The sequence below is a fragment of the Neovison vison genome, chromosome X (genome assembly GCF_020171115.1).
Source record: "Neovison vison isolate M4711 chromosome X, ASM_NN_V1, whole genome shotgun sequence".
Taxonomy (NCBI): domain Eukaryota; kingdom Metazoa; phylum Chordata; class Mammalia; order Carnivora; family Mustelidae; genus Neogale; species Neogale vison.
Window position 1 is genome coordinate 40,756,894 of NC_058105.1, and position 18,209 is coordinate 40,775,102.

The window sequence follows — 18,209 nt, forward strand, 5'->3', positions numbered from 1 at the left end:
TTTATTTGAGAGAGGGAGAGAGAGAGAGAGAGAGCGCGGGAGAGCGCATGTGAGTGCGCACATGAGCAGAGGTTGAGAGGGGGAGAGATAGGAGGAGAGGGAGAGAATCTCAAGCCAACTCTGTGCTGAGCACGGAAGCTGGCACTTAGAGCTCGATCCCATGACCCTGAAATGATGACCCGGGTCAAAATCAAGAGTCACTGACTGAGTCACCCCACTATACTGTAATGCTATTCTTGACCATTTTTATACAACTTTTCATAAAATATATTATAAACTATGAAAATTACTTAAAGGAGTGATGAGACCAGAGTTAAATATTCAGTGAAAGTTATGTGACAGCAATCAGTTCTTTATAAATCATTACTTTCTGATGGGGTTTAATGCCATGCAAATAGATTTATTATAGCACTTAGAATACAGAAATACATATCCCATCATGAACATATGTAAAACCAAACACTCTTACCATTGTATCTATAACCTTTAATAGTCATACTGGATACCAATTTCTCTCTAACCTCAGAGGTAAAAACAGTACAATATATAAATGTCAAATATTAGCATACTGTGAAACTACTGAATGGCTTGGCTTAAGAAATTTAAACATCCTTTTGACCACAGCTAGTAACAGACTGAACCTGCCACCAGTGTGATAAGCTGCTTCTCTGAGGAGAGGAACAGAAGTCAATTAACTGTACATATTTCTCAATATTTATTTATTCTCTCGAATCATCACTCATTACCATATACTGGCGTCTAATCTTTATGAAGGTTTCATAATAAGATTTCAATTTCTTGTCTTTTCCTAAATTCAATTAACTTCAATATAGAAATCTTCACTGCTCCCCTACTCCCCAATAAATTGGGTTCATCTTTCCTTCTTAGAAAGAGAATACATAAGTGGCCAGAATTTCATTGCCTTGGGAGGAACTTCTCAGTACATATAAAAATGTATTCCTGCCCTCACTATATGATCAGCTGAATGCATTAAATCCTTACTGAGCATTCTGGAGAAACAGCACCATGCTCTGTTGTGTTGAGAAACTTAAGAGGAGGAGGAGCTAGGAAATGATGGTGGCTTGGACCAGGGTGGAGGCAGTGGAAGTGGTGACAAGTAACTGGATTCTGGATATTTAATGAAGGCAGAACTAACAAGATTTGCTGATGGAGGTTACATGGGAAGTGAGAAGTAAAAGAGAAATAAAGGATAATTCCAAGATTTCTGGCCTGGGGTCAAGAGACGTTCTTTTTTTTTTTTTTTTTTTTTCTATTTTATTTATTTGAGAGAGAGAGACAGTGAGAGAGAGCATGAGCGAGGAGAAGGTCAGAGAGCAAAGCAGACTCCTCATGGAGCTGGGAGCCTGATGTGGGACTCGATCCCGGGACTCCAGGATCACGCCCTGAGCCGGAGGCAGTCGTCCAACCAACTGCGCCACCCAGGCGTCCCTAGAGACGTTCTTTTGAAAAGGGAAGCAATAATAGCATGTTTGTACATCCACAGTGACAGAAGACAGGGCAGAGGACATAGATACAGATACAGATGCACACGGATGAATAGCTTTCGCAGAAGCAAGGAGAAGCACTCTCCGGATCACTTCAATTTCCTCAGTGGACTGAGATCCAAACTACAAGCAGAGAGTAAAGTTGGGGGAGGTGCTGGAGGTTTAAGGAGAAAAGAACATGTATGATTAGTTACTTGCAAAAGTGGTGGCAGGGTAGCTAAGAATATGTAGTATGATTGTTGGCAGCATTAAGGGCTCACTCAGAGTTTGTGGTCATAAATTTAAAGTGAGATCGGTCTGTGCTGAGGTCAGTGTTTTTCTGCTACTTGAAAGTGCAGGCACAGAGCAGGGAGGAAACAGGATTAAACCTGGGTTGGATTTTGACAGCAAGTGTAACAAACAAAGAGAAGGGCCAAAGGAACTGAAGATGTATCCATGGGACATGGGAAATGAGGGTATCAAGGGAATGGGAGACAGTTTAAAGTGCTAGGATCAACGGCACACAACCACAGGTAATTCCCTGGTTAGATGACGATTCTGTGTTCTTGCTCTACTAATTCTGTACTTCGTGCCCATTTATACACCAGTTGTTAAAACAGGATATGACAGAAATTATGAATATATGACTGGAGCCTGGCATTATATCATGCACCATCAGATCTTTAAAGCCACCTCCTCATGACATTCAGCCTAGTCTCTTCCCAGCCCTGATCCCACATGCAAATACATGCATGTACAGACACATACATACATGTACAATAACAGTGGTGGTAACCACAGTATTTTGTTATATGGGGTTTGGGTGAAGGTTTTCTCCCTTTTATTTTCTGATTTCTATATTTTCTATATTGAGCATGAAATGCTTTGGTAATTTAGAAAAAAATTTAAAAGAACATATGTATTTACACCCATATATAATTAAATGCTGGCTGTGCTCTGTAATGAGGTGTCAGAAGATTTAATTAAGCAGGATTAAGGCCATGGACAAATTACAGAAAATAAAACTTTTGAAAGGATGGAAGCTGGTATGCTTTAAAAACTATCACTTTTCATAAAACATGCATGGATCACTGTCTAGCAAGCAAAATACATTAAAATGCATGACTGAAATTACAATTAAAAGAGTATTTTTAGGGTTCCTGGCTGGCTCAGTCAGTGAAGCATGTGAGTCTTGATCCTGGGGTTGTGAGTTTGAGCCCCACATTGGGTGCAAGAGATTACTTAAAAAAAAGTATTTTTAGATTGGAATAAAGAACCACTACAAACCTGTTTCCTGCTTTGAGCTCTTGCATTCCGTAATCTTCGAGCAGAGTAAAAGATAAAATAGCCCACAGTTGCTGCCGTAATAATAAAAAAGGACACAGAAACAAAGAAAATTGAATAGTGATTCACCCAAGGGCCATGTTTTTTCCCTACTTCGATGACCATTGTTACTTGTATGCCTCTTTGAATAGACTGTAGAATTTTTGTGCCTTTCAGATTGCCAATCATGATTGCAACAATGTCTCCTGCACCTGTAAAAGAAAAGAAATTCAGTTTTAGTTTTGGTCAGCATTCTGAGTATAAAAATCCAATTGCTAAAGTGATTTTATAGCATTCCCAGTGAGACATGGAAGGATACTCATTCACTCAATTAACGTTTATTAGGCACTTACTATGCATATGTTATAGGGAATATAAACATGCTGAGCCTTGGTTATTGATCCTAAGGAACTCAGACTTTAGTAAGGAAGCTACGACATGTAACAAACACCTCCGCTTTCTTCAGGTTAACTACCTATAATTCAACAGTATTGAGTTTAGGGTCAAATTCACCTCTTACACGAGGTCTTTCTTAAAGATAAATATTCCCCCAGATGGTAGAAAAGAGGGTTTACATCTGAGGGAATCTGAGATTTGGGAAAGACAAATACTTAACTATATATTTTCCCATTTTATAAGGTAATAGACTGGCTCATGAGCTCACTACTAAAATGTACAAGAATTTACATATCAGGAAGTAGTAATCTGAGAAAAATGTTTGAGACCAAACATACCACACACACACACACACACGCATGCGCACATATGCGCACATACATGTGCCATTTTTCCATATCCTCTAAAGCAATATAAAATTTGTCCAAGGTACTCTAAGGTTTTGTACAGACCTAATCAGGTTAGCAATGAATAGAACATGTAAAATTAATAGTAATGTATGGTTCAACACCAATGAAAGTCAAGCCTGAAATTAGACTAATAGTCTTATAATCTAAATCTTGGTCTAGAGGCTTAATCTCCTTAACACCTTCCTCTCTACCCCCAACTATGTAAATCCTGTGAGAAAAGTAAAGGACAAACATTATCTTTCCTGGTGTTGTGAGAATGTAAGATTACTCATGCCATTCCAATGCTTATCAAGGTTTATATTCCTTCTAGTATATACGACCTGAAACCAATAATCTTCAGCAAAAAACAGAGCTCTTTGAATGTTTAGAGATTACCAACCAGAGAAACCTCCCACTGATACTAGGTTCAGGTACTAATCTTGGTTAATGATCAAACTCCAGTATGGAATAAACACAACCCCATACCCACCCACACGTGTGCAAGCTTGTGGGCACAGGACTCTAAAAGGCTTTATCTCTTTAACTAGATTTAACTACGTCATTTTTTTCAATTTGTAAGGTAACAGACTTTAGAATTTATTTTTTTTTCAGACTTTAGAATTTAAACACAAAAGTGTACTACTAAAACAATATTCATACTTTCAATGGTCAAATTAAGAGTATAAACCTAAGATGGCAAGGTACATAGCAGAATTACTACCCGAGTAATCCCTTAAGTTTATGGTTCCTGGTGGCCAAAGTCTTCAAAGGATCAAGATGATCTTACTTGAAGTTACTAATTAAAAAAACAGATTCATAGGGTATTATTACAGATCCTTAAAGTTCTAAAGACACTTTTAAAAATATATGATAGCCATTCAGTTAAAACCTTTTACAACTTCACTAATTTGCTGATACTCCGTTTGGTAGATACTGATGACTTACTCTCATTTACTTGAAGAAAATCTTGAAAGCAATGGGAAGTGGAGGAGTCTGGAATGCCTTTTGATGTATTTTTCTCCTCTATTAATATATGACCCAAATATCCCTTACAGATCTAGAGAACTGGCTATTTTGCAAGAGAGCAGCTCATTTTTCTATTTATTTGGGAGCTTTACATTTCTAGCTTTGGCACTAAAAGCACAGATAGCATTTTAATTCTCTTTTGTCATTATTTGTCTTTTCTCTACAAGCCACCTGTCAGGAAAATTTTTGGTTATGAAGATTATTTAACCCAGCATTTATTTCTGATAGTGTAACCTGTATAATCCTTGAAAGTAGAGGTAATTCTAAAACTCAAGCTTTAGAATATAATTTTAAAGATTTTTAAATTTTTAAAATTTATTTTCAGTGTAACAGTATTCATTGTTTTTGCACCACACCCAGTGCTCCATGCAATCCGTGCCCGCTCCAATACCCACCACCTGGTTCCCCCAACCTCCCACCCCCTGCCCCTTCAAAACCCTCAGGTTGTTTTTCAGAGTCTATAGTCTCTCATGGTTCACCTCCCCTTCCAATTTCCCTCAACTCCCTTCTCCTCTCCATCTCCCCTTGTCCTCCATGCTATTTGTTATGCTCCACAAATAAGTGAAACCATATGATAATTGACTCTCTCTGCTTGACTTATTTCACTTTCTTTTTAAATCACAGATGTGTCCTAAACTTTTTGACTAATGGAAATAAGTTTTCATTCTTTTGGAAGATATGAGGTGGGTGGCAGGGGTGGATGCTAAGGAACATACAGACCATTGTGGTCAGCTGGAGATTAAAAAACAAGGACAGTCAAAAATGTACTTTGACCACACATAGGGAACAATGTTGTGCTTCAATTGCCCCAAATGCACATTCATATATGCTATATATAGTCCAACTATCTATTGAATCAGTTTTCTAATCATATACAAGACCTATTTCGAAACATTCTTCTACATCTCCTCCCCTCTACACCTTTGCAACTATTTAAAAATTGCTTCCTCCTTCCCTTCCCAATCACAACCCTCTGTTAATGGTATCAGAGCCCTCTGGTCATCTGGTATGAATTCTCAGAATCCTGTCTGAATACTCACTGCTAACCTAAGCAGTCATATAGATGTGATTTCCTTGGTGTATTATCAGATCCTTCCTTCCATTCCTGCTGCCTACTTAATATACGTCCTCATAATGTCCTTGCCTAAACTCCTTCAGTAATCTCCTAACTTGTCACTCTATATCTAATATTTCCCTGTCCTTTAAGTTTCTTTTTTTTAATTATTATTTATTTATTTATTTTCAGAAAAACATTATTCATTATTTTTTTCACCACACCCAGTGCTCCATGCAAGCCGTGCCCTCTATAATACCCACCACCTGGTACCCCAACCTCCCACCCCCCGGCCACTTCAAACCCCTCAGATTGTTTTTCAGAGTCCATAGTCTCTCATGGTTCACCTCCCCTTCCAATTTACCCAAATTCCCTACTCCTCTCTAACACCCCTTGTCCTCCATGCTATTTGTTATGCTCCACAAATAAGTGAAACCATATGATAATTGACTCTCTCTGCTTGACTTATCTCACTCAGCATAATCTCTTCCAGTCCCGTCCATGTTGCTACAAAAGTTGGGTATTCATCCTTTCTGATGGAGGCATAATACTCCATAGTGTATATGGACCACATCTTCCTTATCCATTCATCCGTTGAAGGGCATCTTGGTTCTTTCCATAGTTTGGTGACTGTGGCCATTGCTGCTATGTCCTTTAAGTTTCATCAGAGTTTACCTTCCTGGTTGACTTTTGCCATCACTTGGTTGCATCATGCCTCTTTTCTGGCTCTAAAGTCTCTCCTGACCCTTTGGCCTAGCATTGAAAGCCTTTTATGAGGGTCCCATACTGGTCCCAACTGCTGTTTTCAGTTTGATATATCTCCACTACAACCCCATCTCATGAACACTCACATCTAGGCACATGGTATTGTCTATTCTCGTTCACTTTTTATAATTCTCCTTTTTGCTCTTTCTGTTCCCTAAGACTACATCTGCTGACACTCCCCCCTCCTTCTCTGCCTGTGCATTACTCAAATCCCAGCTCAAATGCTGCCTCCTATAATCTTTTCCCAAGTTCCAAGAGAGAACATAAATGTTCCCTCTTTGTTCCCTTGTCACTTGGTTTTTAACCTTTATCTAGTAGTTCATTTTGCTTTGTGTTTCAATTGGCATATTGTAGTCCCTCTCTAAATTAATAGCGTTTTAAGGATAGAGACTGTCTTTTAATGAACTACAGTAATGCTTTCCTTTAACTGGTATTGTCAGGGAATTGGGTATCCTCTAAAAGTAAAATTTCCAAGTAACAAAAAGTTTTACACAAATAATTTTTACAACATTAAAAAAAGTAATCTATACTGTCCTATTTTCCTAACTAGGAAATACTGATTATGATTTATTATTGAGAGTGGATCATCTTTGTGAGCCATTATTTTATATGGTACTGGTAAGCTTATTTGTCCCCAAACTTTTACAATTTTTCACCAAAGTCATAGATTTTGGAGCTAGAATGGACCTTAGAAGTCATCCAGTCTGACTCATTTTTGAGTTCTCATTTGGGTAATTTCTTTTTTGGGGGGGTAGGTTCTCACTAAGAGCATCTCTCTCTCTCTTTCTAATTTTATATTTCCAATCTGCTTTCAACTCTGAAAAGTCAATGAAGCTTTGGTCTAAGGGAAAAGTAAAACAAGCTTCCAAAGAGAGCTGGAGGGCTTCAGTTGCAAGTACCCTCTGATATTTATATTGGTTGCTCAGTGACATTTTTGTTTGCTTCCTGAATCCTGGCTATGCTCTGGATAATTGAGGTTGCCAGATAAGATTTATCTATAAACTAGACCCTGTCTTAAGTGCTTTACATGCATTAACATATTTAATCCTCATATCCACCCTATAAGGTAAGCATAGCTATTATCTCATTAAAGATAAGATCGACTAACTTGCCTAGGATAACACAAGCTAATAAGTACAGAATTGGTATTTGAACCCAGGCAGTTTGGCTCCAGTGTCTCTTCACCACCTTTCTACGTCACAGTGAAACCTAAAGCTATTATTCTACTGTAAAAATGAAAATCAGATACATTCAGGATGGGGGCGTTGTGGCAAATATTTAACAAGGAGGAAGCCTTAATTTGTAGTGCGTGCCAATTTCCATGGTATAAATAATTCTTTCTTGGCTATATGAGTGCACAGTTGGGAAAATACGGGTAAAATTACCTTTTTTTTTTTTTAAGATTCATTTATTTTATTTGAGAGAGAGAAAGCTTACACAAGCCAGGTGGGACAGAGGGAGAGGAAGAGGGGAAACAGACTCCCTGCTGAGCACAGAGTCTGAAAGGGCCTCAGATCTCAGGACCCTGATATCATAACCTGAGGCGAAAACCAAGAGTCAGATGCTAAACCAACTGAGCCACCCAGGCGTCCCTGGGTACAATTGTCTTGATAGCATTCACTTAATTCAGTCAGGAATCCTTGAACTTGCTACTTAAAAATCATTAACAACACCATTTAGCTCAAGGTTTGTTTGTTTTTACATTTTCACTCTGCTACCTAAAATATTTTGGGAGAAGGGACAGATTAAGAATAGGTAACAATTAAGCCGAAGAAATACTCCAATTTCAAATGTTCGACAGTGAATAATGGTTTCTGCCTATGACTATCTTGGGAACAAAGGTAATAAAATAAACTGTAGCAACTCTTATACTCTTACAGAATATCATTCAATTAAAATGTTAATAAAGTGTGTTGATCCTTGGCACTACTGGTCAAAGACACTTTCCAGTTATTATTCATAATATATAGAAATTTGATTGAAGCTTCTGCTGGTGGCCAAGCCCTTTCATTTCTTTTCAAAAAAGTTGATGATATTATAGTTTTGGCCTACTCTTACTTATTTGTGAACACAGAAAAATTCAATGAACAAATATTTCTCAAGTAGAAACTATGTATTAAGTTCTGTGATTCTGGACCTTCCCCCCACATTTAAATATTAATGTGTCAAAATATAAAATAAATTCTAAAATTTTACAATATATGAATTATTCTAAGTATAATTACGGCACACTTATAGCACTGTGGCCTTCAAACACAAATTATGGGTATGGTATGCTGTTCTAGTATCTCTTTCAATGTGTATTCCACTTTTAATATTAGAAAAGAATATTTGCAGTGAATGACATACTAGATTAGTAAAGGGCTACTGAAGGCCAAAGTAGCTCTTCCCAAACTAAGCTCATATTCAGTACTGCCCAACATCTTGATAATACAGTGAGATCAGCACTTCTGAGTCCACTTATACATAGGATGAATAAGGTCTAGGTGTGAAGAATTCCAACATGATTCTCCAACAAACATTTCCTCCATTAGAAAACCTGGAACCAATTCATGTGGACTTCTGAGTATTCATTTTGTTCACCAGTAGCTTTCAAAGGCTCAGTTTTTCCCCCTATAGCAATTAGGGTAGGTCAACATATTCAACTTTGGGATACTAGGGAAGGTCAGTGTATTTCAAAGAGGAACACTGAAGGACCTAAGACCAAGGCATCCTAAGAGGAATTTTTTTAAACTAATAAAAAAATTATGTAAACTTTTTAGCTTGACTAGCTTTTCTTCCTTCAAATTTCTGTTTTGTGACTTTTTTGCCCCCTTTTGATTATTGCCAGCCACAGATGAACCGAATTTAGCTTTCTTCACATCAACTCTCTTGATGAAAAAAAAAAAAAAACAGTTCTACCATTGTACCTCAACAGACATACAAAAGATTTCTCAGAGGTATTGGAAATATAGCTCAGTGGTTCACTGTAATCAAACAGGTATTGCACACCTCATTAAATATGTCCTTATGCTCTTAACAAGCCTTTTAGTTAAATTCTGATCTCTTGCAGGATATGAAACAGGCATTAGTACAGGTTAGCTGTTGGGTAAAGCAATGGTTCTTAACATTCTGGATTGTTAACAAATTACCTTTTGGGAGGAGGGATGGTGACAGTGAAAAAGACTAAAATCAACTTTTATTATCATTCTTTTTTAATTTTTAAATTTTATTCATTTATTTATCTGGGGCAGGGTGGGCACAAACCAGGGGAGCAGCAGGCAGAGGAAGAAGCAGGCTTTCTGCTGAGCAGGGAGCCCAATGGGAGACTATAATCATTCTTTTAAGCCCCCGCAAAAATGATGCTGAGGTGGACAACCATGCATAGTATGGCAAGTTGCCTTTCTTTCTGCCCTGAACCCACAGATACTTCTGCTACAGGTTTTGAAAACAATTACCACCTTATGGAATAGTCTCAGATTTGATATAGCACCAAAAAATCTCTGGCACAGAAGAGTCCACAGAAAACAGCATATTAAAGACACTAGGGAATTAGAAGCAACACTATTCAAAGGTCACATTTGCATAAGTGGTGGATGACAGGTCATGTTCACAGGTAAACAATTCTTAGAATTATTTTTTAAAAACCTAGTCCTATCTGGACTATTCTGATTTTCATTAGGGTATGTTTAGCATATTGTTAAGAACCAGAGAGCTAGATTCGCATATCTCCAAGTTTTTAGTCTCAGGACTCCTTTATACTCTTTAAAGTTATTGAAGAATCCAAAGAACAGCTGCTTATGTGCATTATTTCTATGTACAGTTGCCATATTAGAAATTAATACTGGAAAAATTTTTAAATATTTATTCATTCATTTAAAATAACAGTTGTAAATAGATGTTAATGTGATAGACTTTTTTTCCCCCAATTTATTTATTTTCAGAAAAACAGTATTCATTATTTTTTCACCACACCCAGTGCTCCATGCAAGCCGTGCCCTCTATAATACCCACCACCTGGTACCCCAACCTCCCACCCCCCCGCCACTTCAAACCCCTCAGACTGTTTTTCAGAGTCCATAGTCTCTCATGGTTCACCTCCCCTTCCAATTTACCCAAATTCCCTACTCCTCTCTAACGCCCCTTGTCCTCCACGCTATTTGTTATGCTCCACAAATAAGTGAAACCATATGATAATTGACTCTCTCTGCTTGACTTATCTCACTCAGCATAATCTCTTCCAGTCCCGTCCATGTTGCTACAAAAGTTGGGTATTCATCCTTTCTGATGGAGGCATAATACTCCATAGTGTATATGGACCACATCTTCCTTATCCATTCATCCATTGAAGGGCATCTTGGTTCTTTCCATAGTTTGGCGACTGTGGCTATTGCTGCTATAAACATTGGGGTACAGATGGCCCTTCTTTTCATGACATCTGTATCTTTGGGGTAAATACCCAGGAGTGCAATTGCAGGGTCGTAGGGAAGCTCTATTTTTAATTTCTTGAGGAATCTCCACACTGTTCTCCAAAGAGGCTGTGATAGACTTTTTAAAAACGATTTTATTTATTTGAGAGAAAGGTGCCCCTGAAGTAACTTTTCTTTAAACAGCTCCTTTTTATCTTAGAAGTACTACTGACAAACAGATGATTAAGACTTGGGTATTTGGACAACCTTCTCTAAAAATGGAATGAAGTGAGCCTGTAATTTCAAGTAAAAAACAAATAACAGCATTTGTTGCTAAGTAAGTGAAATGTAAGTGTTCAAGCAAAAATTAGAACTTGGGAAAACTTTTATGCACCACATGAACTTGACAACTTCCTAGTACTTAGACTTTTCTGGTGAGATCAGTGGTGATATTAAATAACCATGATTTTTTGATATAGCATAACCTTGAATCTTGAATCACTATAAGATCTGCGTAACTCAGTGAGCCAGTACTTTCTAAATGACCAATGCATGGTATTACAAAAACATGCATGGATAAATAATCCATTTGACATATAAGTTAGATCCGTGCATTTTCATTTAGTACAAAGAGTTCATGGATATGGTTTCAAATTCTACCCTGCACCTAAGAAACTGCTACTTGTTGAGTTTTGGTGCAGTACCAAAGAAGATGTCTACAATTATTTCAAAATGTTGTTAAGTGCTATAAATACCATTTTTAAAATTACAAATCTGCACGAGTAGATTTCCTTCATATACCTAAACCAGAAGAACAAACCACAATAGATCTAATGCAGATACGAAGATCCAGCTGTCTTCTATTAAGTCTGACATTAAAGAGGTTTGCACAAATGACAATACCACTCTTCTTATTATTTTAAGTAATTTTAAAATATTGCTAAATATTTTTAATTAAAACAGCTCAGTTGGTTAGGCATCTGCTTTCAGCTCAGTCATGATCTTGGGGGTCCTGGGATTGAGCACAGAGTCAGGCTGCCTGCGCAGCAGGGAGCCTGCTTCTCCCTCTGCCCCTCCCCCTGCTTGTGCTCACTCTCACACACATAAATAAATTTTTAAAATCTTAAAAAAAGAGGCTACTTCAGCTCACAACTCAGTCATATAAGTGCTTTTCCTTCAGACAACCCTCATACTTTGGTATGCTGTAGAAGTGTTTTATGCCTACCTCCCATTTCATCACACAGAATATTCAAAAAAAGTTGTGCATGACAGGGCAGAGATTTAATAAAATTAATTATGCTTATTGATTCATCAAGGGCATTCCTAGGTGAAACTGGACTTTTTTATTATAAATGCATATAGATACAGTATACAATACAGCTTGGTGCCTCTGTCTTAATTTCTGCTAATGTGCCAGCAGTATTTCCCCACTATTGCATTTATACCACCTGTGTAATAAACATCAACACAGTGAATATGGCAAATTATGTCTATGTGTTATTATGAAAACAGTTTTCAATTCATGGACCCCTGAAAGAGTCTATGGGACCAGTAGTCCCAGATTTTTAAAACTGTTGGGCTAGATTAATGATACTAAAACTTTAAATATGCATGACGATTAATTACTTTGAGAAACTTGTTAAAACACTGAATTCCCTGGGCCCAATTCCCTGATTTAGTCTGTCTGAGGCCAGACTCAGAAATCTGTAGTTTAACAAGTTCTCAGGGTTCTTTTGCTGCATGTGGTCTGTGGCTCATACTTTCAGAAATACTGGGCTGGAGTTTGATTAATTACAAAATTACAGTTTGATGTTATGGTCAAGGAATTTCTAGATAGTGGTTCTCTCTGGCCAGATCAACACTAATCCTTCACTCTGCATAGTAAAACTCTGCCAATAGGATTATTTTGTTTTTATCACTAAGTACTTCATACAGAGACGTTTGAAACTTAGTAGCCACATCAGAAACAGGCCCATTTCTTTCCTGTTAGAATACATCTCTGTTGCCTCTCCAGTTTTTTCTTACCAAAATGTCTATAACAACTTCCTAACTGGTCTTCAAGCCACCAGTATTAGCCTCCAATCCATTCTTCCACAGCTACCAGATAAATTTTTCTAAAGGGGAATAATGTTCATATTATTTCTTTGCTAAGGGCCCTTAAAAGAGCTCTATTTCACCTACAGAATAAAGTTCAACCTCCTTTTATAAGATCCCAATCCATCTGGGGCGCCTTGGTGGCTCAGTGGGTTAAGCCTCTGCCTTTGGCTCAGGTCCTGGGATCCAGCCCTGCATCAGGCTCTCTGCTCAGTGGGGAGCCTGCTTCCTCCTCTCTCTCTGCCTGCCTCTCTGCTTACTTGTGATCTCTCTCTCTCTCTCTGTCAAATAAATAAATAGAAAAAAATATATATCCCAACCCATCTGGGTTAGAAATTCAGCTTTTACACTGCCTAGTGCATATTTCCCTTGAAGTTATCTGGGTTTTGGGGGTGTTTTTCTTTTTGTTTTGTTTTTTTGCTAACTCTGAACTCCTTTAGGTTAGGGACTGGGTCTTTCATCACTGTATCTACAACACCTAGCAGAGTGCCTGGCACATAATATACATCAAATAAGTGTTTGATAAATGTCATTTTAGGTATGCTATACGTAGTGATAATCTGAATCTTGATTCAATCTGAAAACAAATTTATCCTTAAAGATAACTGCAGTGAACAGAATCTAAGGTGCGCCTTCTCCCTACAGTCAGAGACGGCATATCTTGATAGGGCATCTCTGCGTGCAGCAAGGACATATTATATATACACAGACAAAATGTTAAAACACCAGGGCGCCTGGGTGGCTCAGTGGGTTAAAGCCTTGGCCTTCAGCTTAGGTTTATGATCCCAGGGTCCTGGGACTGAGCCCCACATCAGGCTCTCTGCTCTGCTTCCCCCCCATACACACTCTGACTGCTTGTCTGACTACTTGTGATTTCTGTCAAATAAATAAAATCTTGAAAAAAAAGTTAAAACACTAGTTCTACTTTACAGACTTTGGGTTTTATGTGACGCCTACTGCCACAGTGCCGATCCCACTGAAATCACCATACTGCCAGAGCAGCAATAATGGTGGCAATAATCCCTCTCCAACCTGAGGCCTGACCATACCTCAGTTTCCCATTTACATTCAGGAGCTAGGACAGATGATGTTTCATTCTCCAGCTCAAGTTAGAACCCAGTCATCCTGGCTCACTGGGAGACTGGTAATTTAGCCACTTAGGAAGGGGTTCAGAGGACATAAAAGAGAAGTCTTGAAACAGCTGAAAGAGGTTTATTGTCTATACAACCTTAAATTTGTGCTGATATGAAGTAGAAGAAAATAATAAGATATGCTATTGCAAGACTATGCAGAAATTGCAGTATATGATGTTTATCTTATTAATAGGGTATTCTGTAATTGTATTAAAATTTTATGCCAAAGTTCTATTGTCATAGTTTTTGATTGGGGGTAGTAAGGTTTCTAGAAAGCAAATTCAACATTTTTGCTGCTATTTATTAATGTTTTCTGGAGGAAGGTTAGTTGGTAAACTCTACAGCATCAATGTATTTATTCAATCCTTTGGGATAATAAATTGTACAATATCCAAAGCTGTTCAGAATTTGATAAGAATATGTGATGGTGCAAGGTGAAGCAACTACTGACTAGCAACATATATACCACAGGTTAAAAACAGAAAGATATTTGTCGGGCAGTAAAAAAGGGCAAACAAGAGATTTAGGGATTTCTGGCAAAGGAAACTTATACGAAGGGGCGTAAGAAATTATGGTGATTGTTTGTCCTTGTATTAATCAGTTCTGTTTCCCTATAACATGAGACCTCAGGAAGGAGAATTCCAGTGAATAAACTGTTGCTGTATCCATAGGAAAAATACGAGCACAAAACCAAACCACAGCCTAGATTTCCAGTGAAACTGGGACATGGTCTTCACAACTTGCCACTTTACCCTCAACCCTTCGAACCAGGCGACATCTGCACATTCAAATGTATGGAAGGGACATGCACTCTGTGCCTTACATACTCCCCAACTCTAGGGAGTGCCATTTTTGTGTAGATCTAAAAGCCCCATCTAAACTGATGCTTTAATGTGAGACTAAAATACCATTGGTCAAAAAAAAAAAAATGTAGTAAAGGGGAGTTCCCTGGTCGGAAAGGACCACATCGAGCTATCCTGCTCACTCTTCTACCACAATATCCAGTACCGTGCTTGTCATATAGGGTATTCAAAATTGTGTTTAAATTGGAACTTCTTTTTGCATACATTCTCTTCAGGTATACTTTGTGATAGGGGAATTACATTGGAAATTTCATTAATCATTAAAACTAGGAAGAGCATTATGTTTAGAGATTCAGTACTCATTGTGACCTGGCCATAAGAACGAAAGGGTACAAAAGTCACAGATGTCCCATCAGTATTCTATTAGGTCTCTGGATTAGAGAAAAAGAGAATATGCCCCTGTAGAAATTTTGGCATTATTCCATATAAAAATTCATAAATAAGGACACTATACTAATTGAGAAGATTAAATTTCATCCTCTGTGAAGTATCACAAAAGCTAACTTTTGTACTAAGGTCCAGACACTAAATATAAAAATAAACACAAACCGATCTCACTTATGTTTTTATACTTTCACAGTAAATTGTTTCTGAAAGTCAGTAAGAAAAATAAAATAATACCTGGAAGTCACATTAACTTGATATAAAAGGTACCACATTAGTATAAAGAAATATAACTAAGATGTTTGTCATCACAGTTGAAAACATGCTGTTCTCATCAGAGTGAGATAACTAGTTTATTCACTCCTTGACACTGACAATACTTTGATACAGTTAAAATCTGAGGCCAGTCTAATAAAATGAGGGAAGAGGAGAGAAGCAAGGAGGGGTTATCAAATGCATGGAACTATCATGCTTTCCAAATTCTATTTCAAGTGGTAAGTGTTTTAGGAGAAAAAGGGTTCTATAGATCAGGGAGTTTAGAAAATAACCCAGGGAACAAAACAGTGCTTCTTTAGCATATCAGAGGCTCTGAGAAGCCATGAGTGATCTGCATTGCCAATCTCCAAAAATAAAGTGCTACAGTTTAGGGTGAGGAGTTGTTAGTATCCTGTGAAGAACCTGGATGCGTAGTACTTCATGCTTTATATGTTTTCTGATTTATCCCTCACATTAGCCCTAGGAGGTAGGTACGATTATCACCTCCCATTCTGTAAATGAAAAAAACTGAGTCTTGAAAGAGGTTAATCTGGCCAAGGTTATAAAGCTATTACATGACAGATTGTGATTCAAATCAAAATCCATCTGATTCCTAAGTCCCCTCTCTTCGTCACTGTGTCATCAAAAGATCCATAGCCATTGCTATCGTTACAGCTTAACATCTTGATTTTAAGGAGCTGTTGCTGCTTAAAATGGAAATGCACAGTGAGAAGAACAAGATAGTTGTTTCAGCTCCTTGATTATGTGATTTCTCCCTCTATTTCTCAAAAACTTCCCAGAAAAACAGCAATTTGGATGTCATGGGGTTCCCCTCCCCACTTTTACATATAAAACAATTACATATCTCAAAATGTGGTAGTGAAGAGCTACAATAACCAAAGGAGAAATGCTATGATTAGTAATAAAACTGTTAGCAAAAGGTTCAAGAGAACTAACATTTGCTAAACATCCACTCCATGTCAAACACTTTATTTTTTTAAAGATTTTATTTATTTGAGAAAGTGAGTGAGCAAGAGCATGAGTGGGGGAGCAGGGGAGCTGGGTTGGGCAGAGGGAGAGGGAGAAGCAGATTACCCAATGAGCAAGGAGCCCAAATGGAGCTGGATCCCAGGACCCTGGGATCATGACCTGAACTGAAGGCAGATGCTTAACCAACTGACCCACCCAAGAGTCCCATCGAACACTTTATTTACAAAATCACAGAAACTGGGCATTGCTATTCCACTTTTCATGAACAAGATCAATGAAGTTCAGGTTCACAACCTGCCCAAGATCACATATTTATTAATTAGTAGAACTGGAATTCAAGCTCAATACTCTGACCCAAGGACACCCATTCTTCCACTGTAATATGCTACCTTTCAATTTCAAATAGAACACATTCATTCTTGGTATACTAGATTGAAATAAAAACAGAGCAATCATGTAGCTTTCCTTAACATCAAAGAATAATCTGTTAGTCTTTAATTACATTACTTAAGGTAAGTCAACAGCTTCTTCTTCATCAATTCATTGAAAAGGCATCAGTCAAATAAGACTGGCAAAAGGGTTGGGGGGTGACTAGGGCAAGGGAGGTGACTGGTGGGCTGGCACTAGCCAGTTTCAGTCTCTCTTAAATATTCTGTACTCTTGCCAGAATGAAATGATGGTGGCAGAAAGCAAGACTTTGAAATACCACTAAACTCAAAGCATTTGGGACAATGTTAAATATAGGTTGCTCACAGATGTTTGAATGAAGACCTCACTCAATATAATCACAGTTTTCTAGCATTCATCTAAGTGATTGCCGAGATCCTCTAAAATGGAAAAGATGTACCAACTTGAAAATATATTAATGGCTAACTAGGTGGCAAATCATAGTTATATTTTCAAAACTTTCAGGAACATTACAAATACTATTAAAATAAGCCAATTTCTGAGATCACCATAGGTTAGACCACAGGTTAGGAAAATAAAACGCAGAATCCTTAAGGTGAAAGTGAAACACCTGGAAAAGGGAAGGTAGAGCTAGAGTTGACATTGCAAAGAAAATAAGCAGAAAAAATTCTAAACCAGCATGATCAGGACAAATACAATAAACTATATCTCACCAGGCTATCATTATGAACAAAAGTAACACAGGAAAGTCTAATGGGTTGTATTCAAAATTTCATTTGTAAGTCAGTTGTTGGGAAGTAGAGGCAACACATTATCCCATAGCAATGTTGCTAAAGAGTGTGGGTTCCCAAATGAGCCCACAAATGATTGCATGTGAAAGACTTTGAGAATTAAAAACTGCAAAGCAAATATGAACTATTATTTAACCCATATTTGTAATAAAACTTTGCAGGAAACAATATCACTGGAATACCTAAAGTATAACCAACAAAGGCATTTCAAATTTATCTTAAATATTGGGACATAAGAAAATACATATTTAATCAGGGGGATTACATGGCTCATGAGAGGTTTTTGTGGAGACTGTAGGAGTGAGTTATGGACAACACTCAAGGTTGTTAGATATGAGAGCAGTGATTTGTTGTGACGTTTAATTTCACTTCAAAAGAAGTGGAACCACACAGAAGGAAGCTTGGATTTTTTAAAAGATTTATTTATTTATTTGAGAGAGAAAGAGTGTGAGCTGGGGAGGGGTAG

The 18,209-nt window shown here is 37.7% G+C and overlaps 1 protein-coding gene across 2 annotated transcripts in view; it reads right to left on the minus strand.

Annotated features, from left to right (window-relative positions):
• The window catches only part of RNF128 (ring finger protein 128), a 115,454-nt gene that overhangs the window by 33,051 nt on the left and 64,194 nt on the right, over positions 1 to 18,209 (minus strand). For both annotated transcript variants that reach the window (XM_044235470.1, XM_044235469.1), the window contains exon 2: positions 2,772 to 3,019. In XM_044235470.1, coding sequence (XP_044091405.1) covers positions 2,772 to 3,019 — 248 coding nt within the window. The remainder of the gene's footprint in view (positions 1 to 2,771; positions 3,020 to 18,209) is intronic.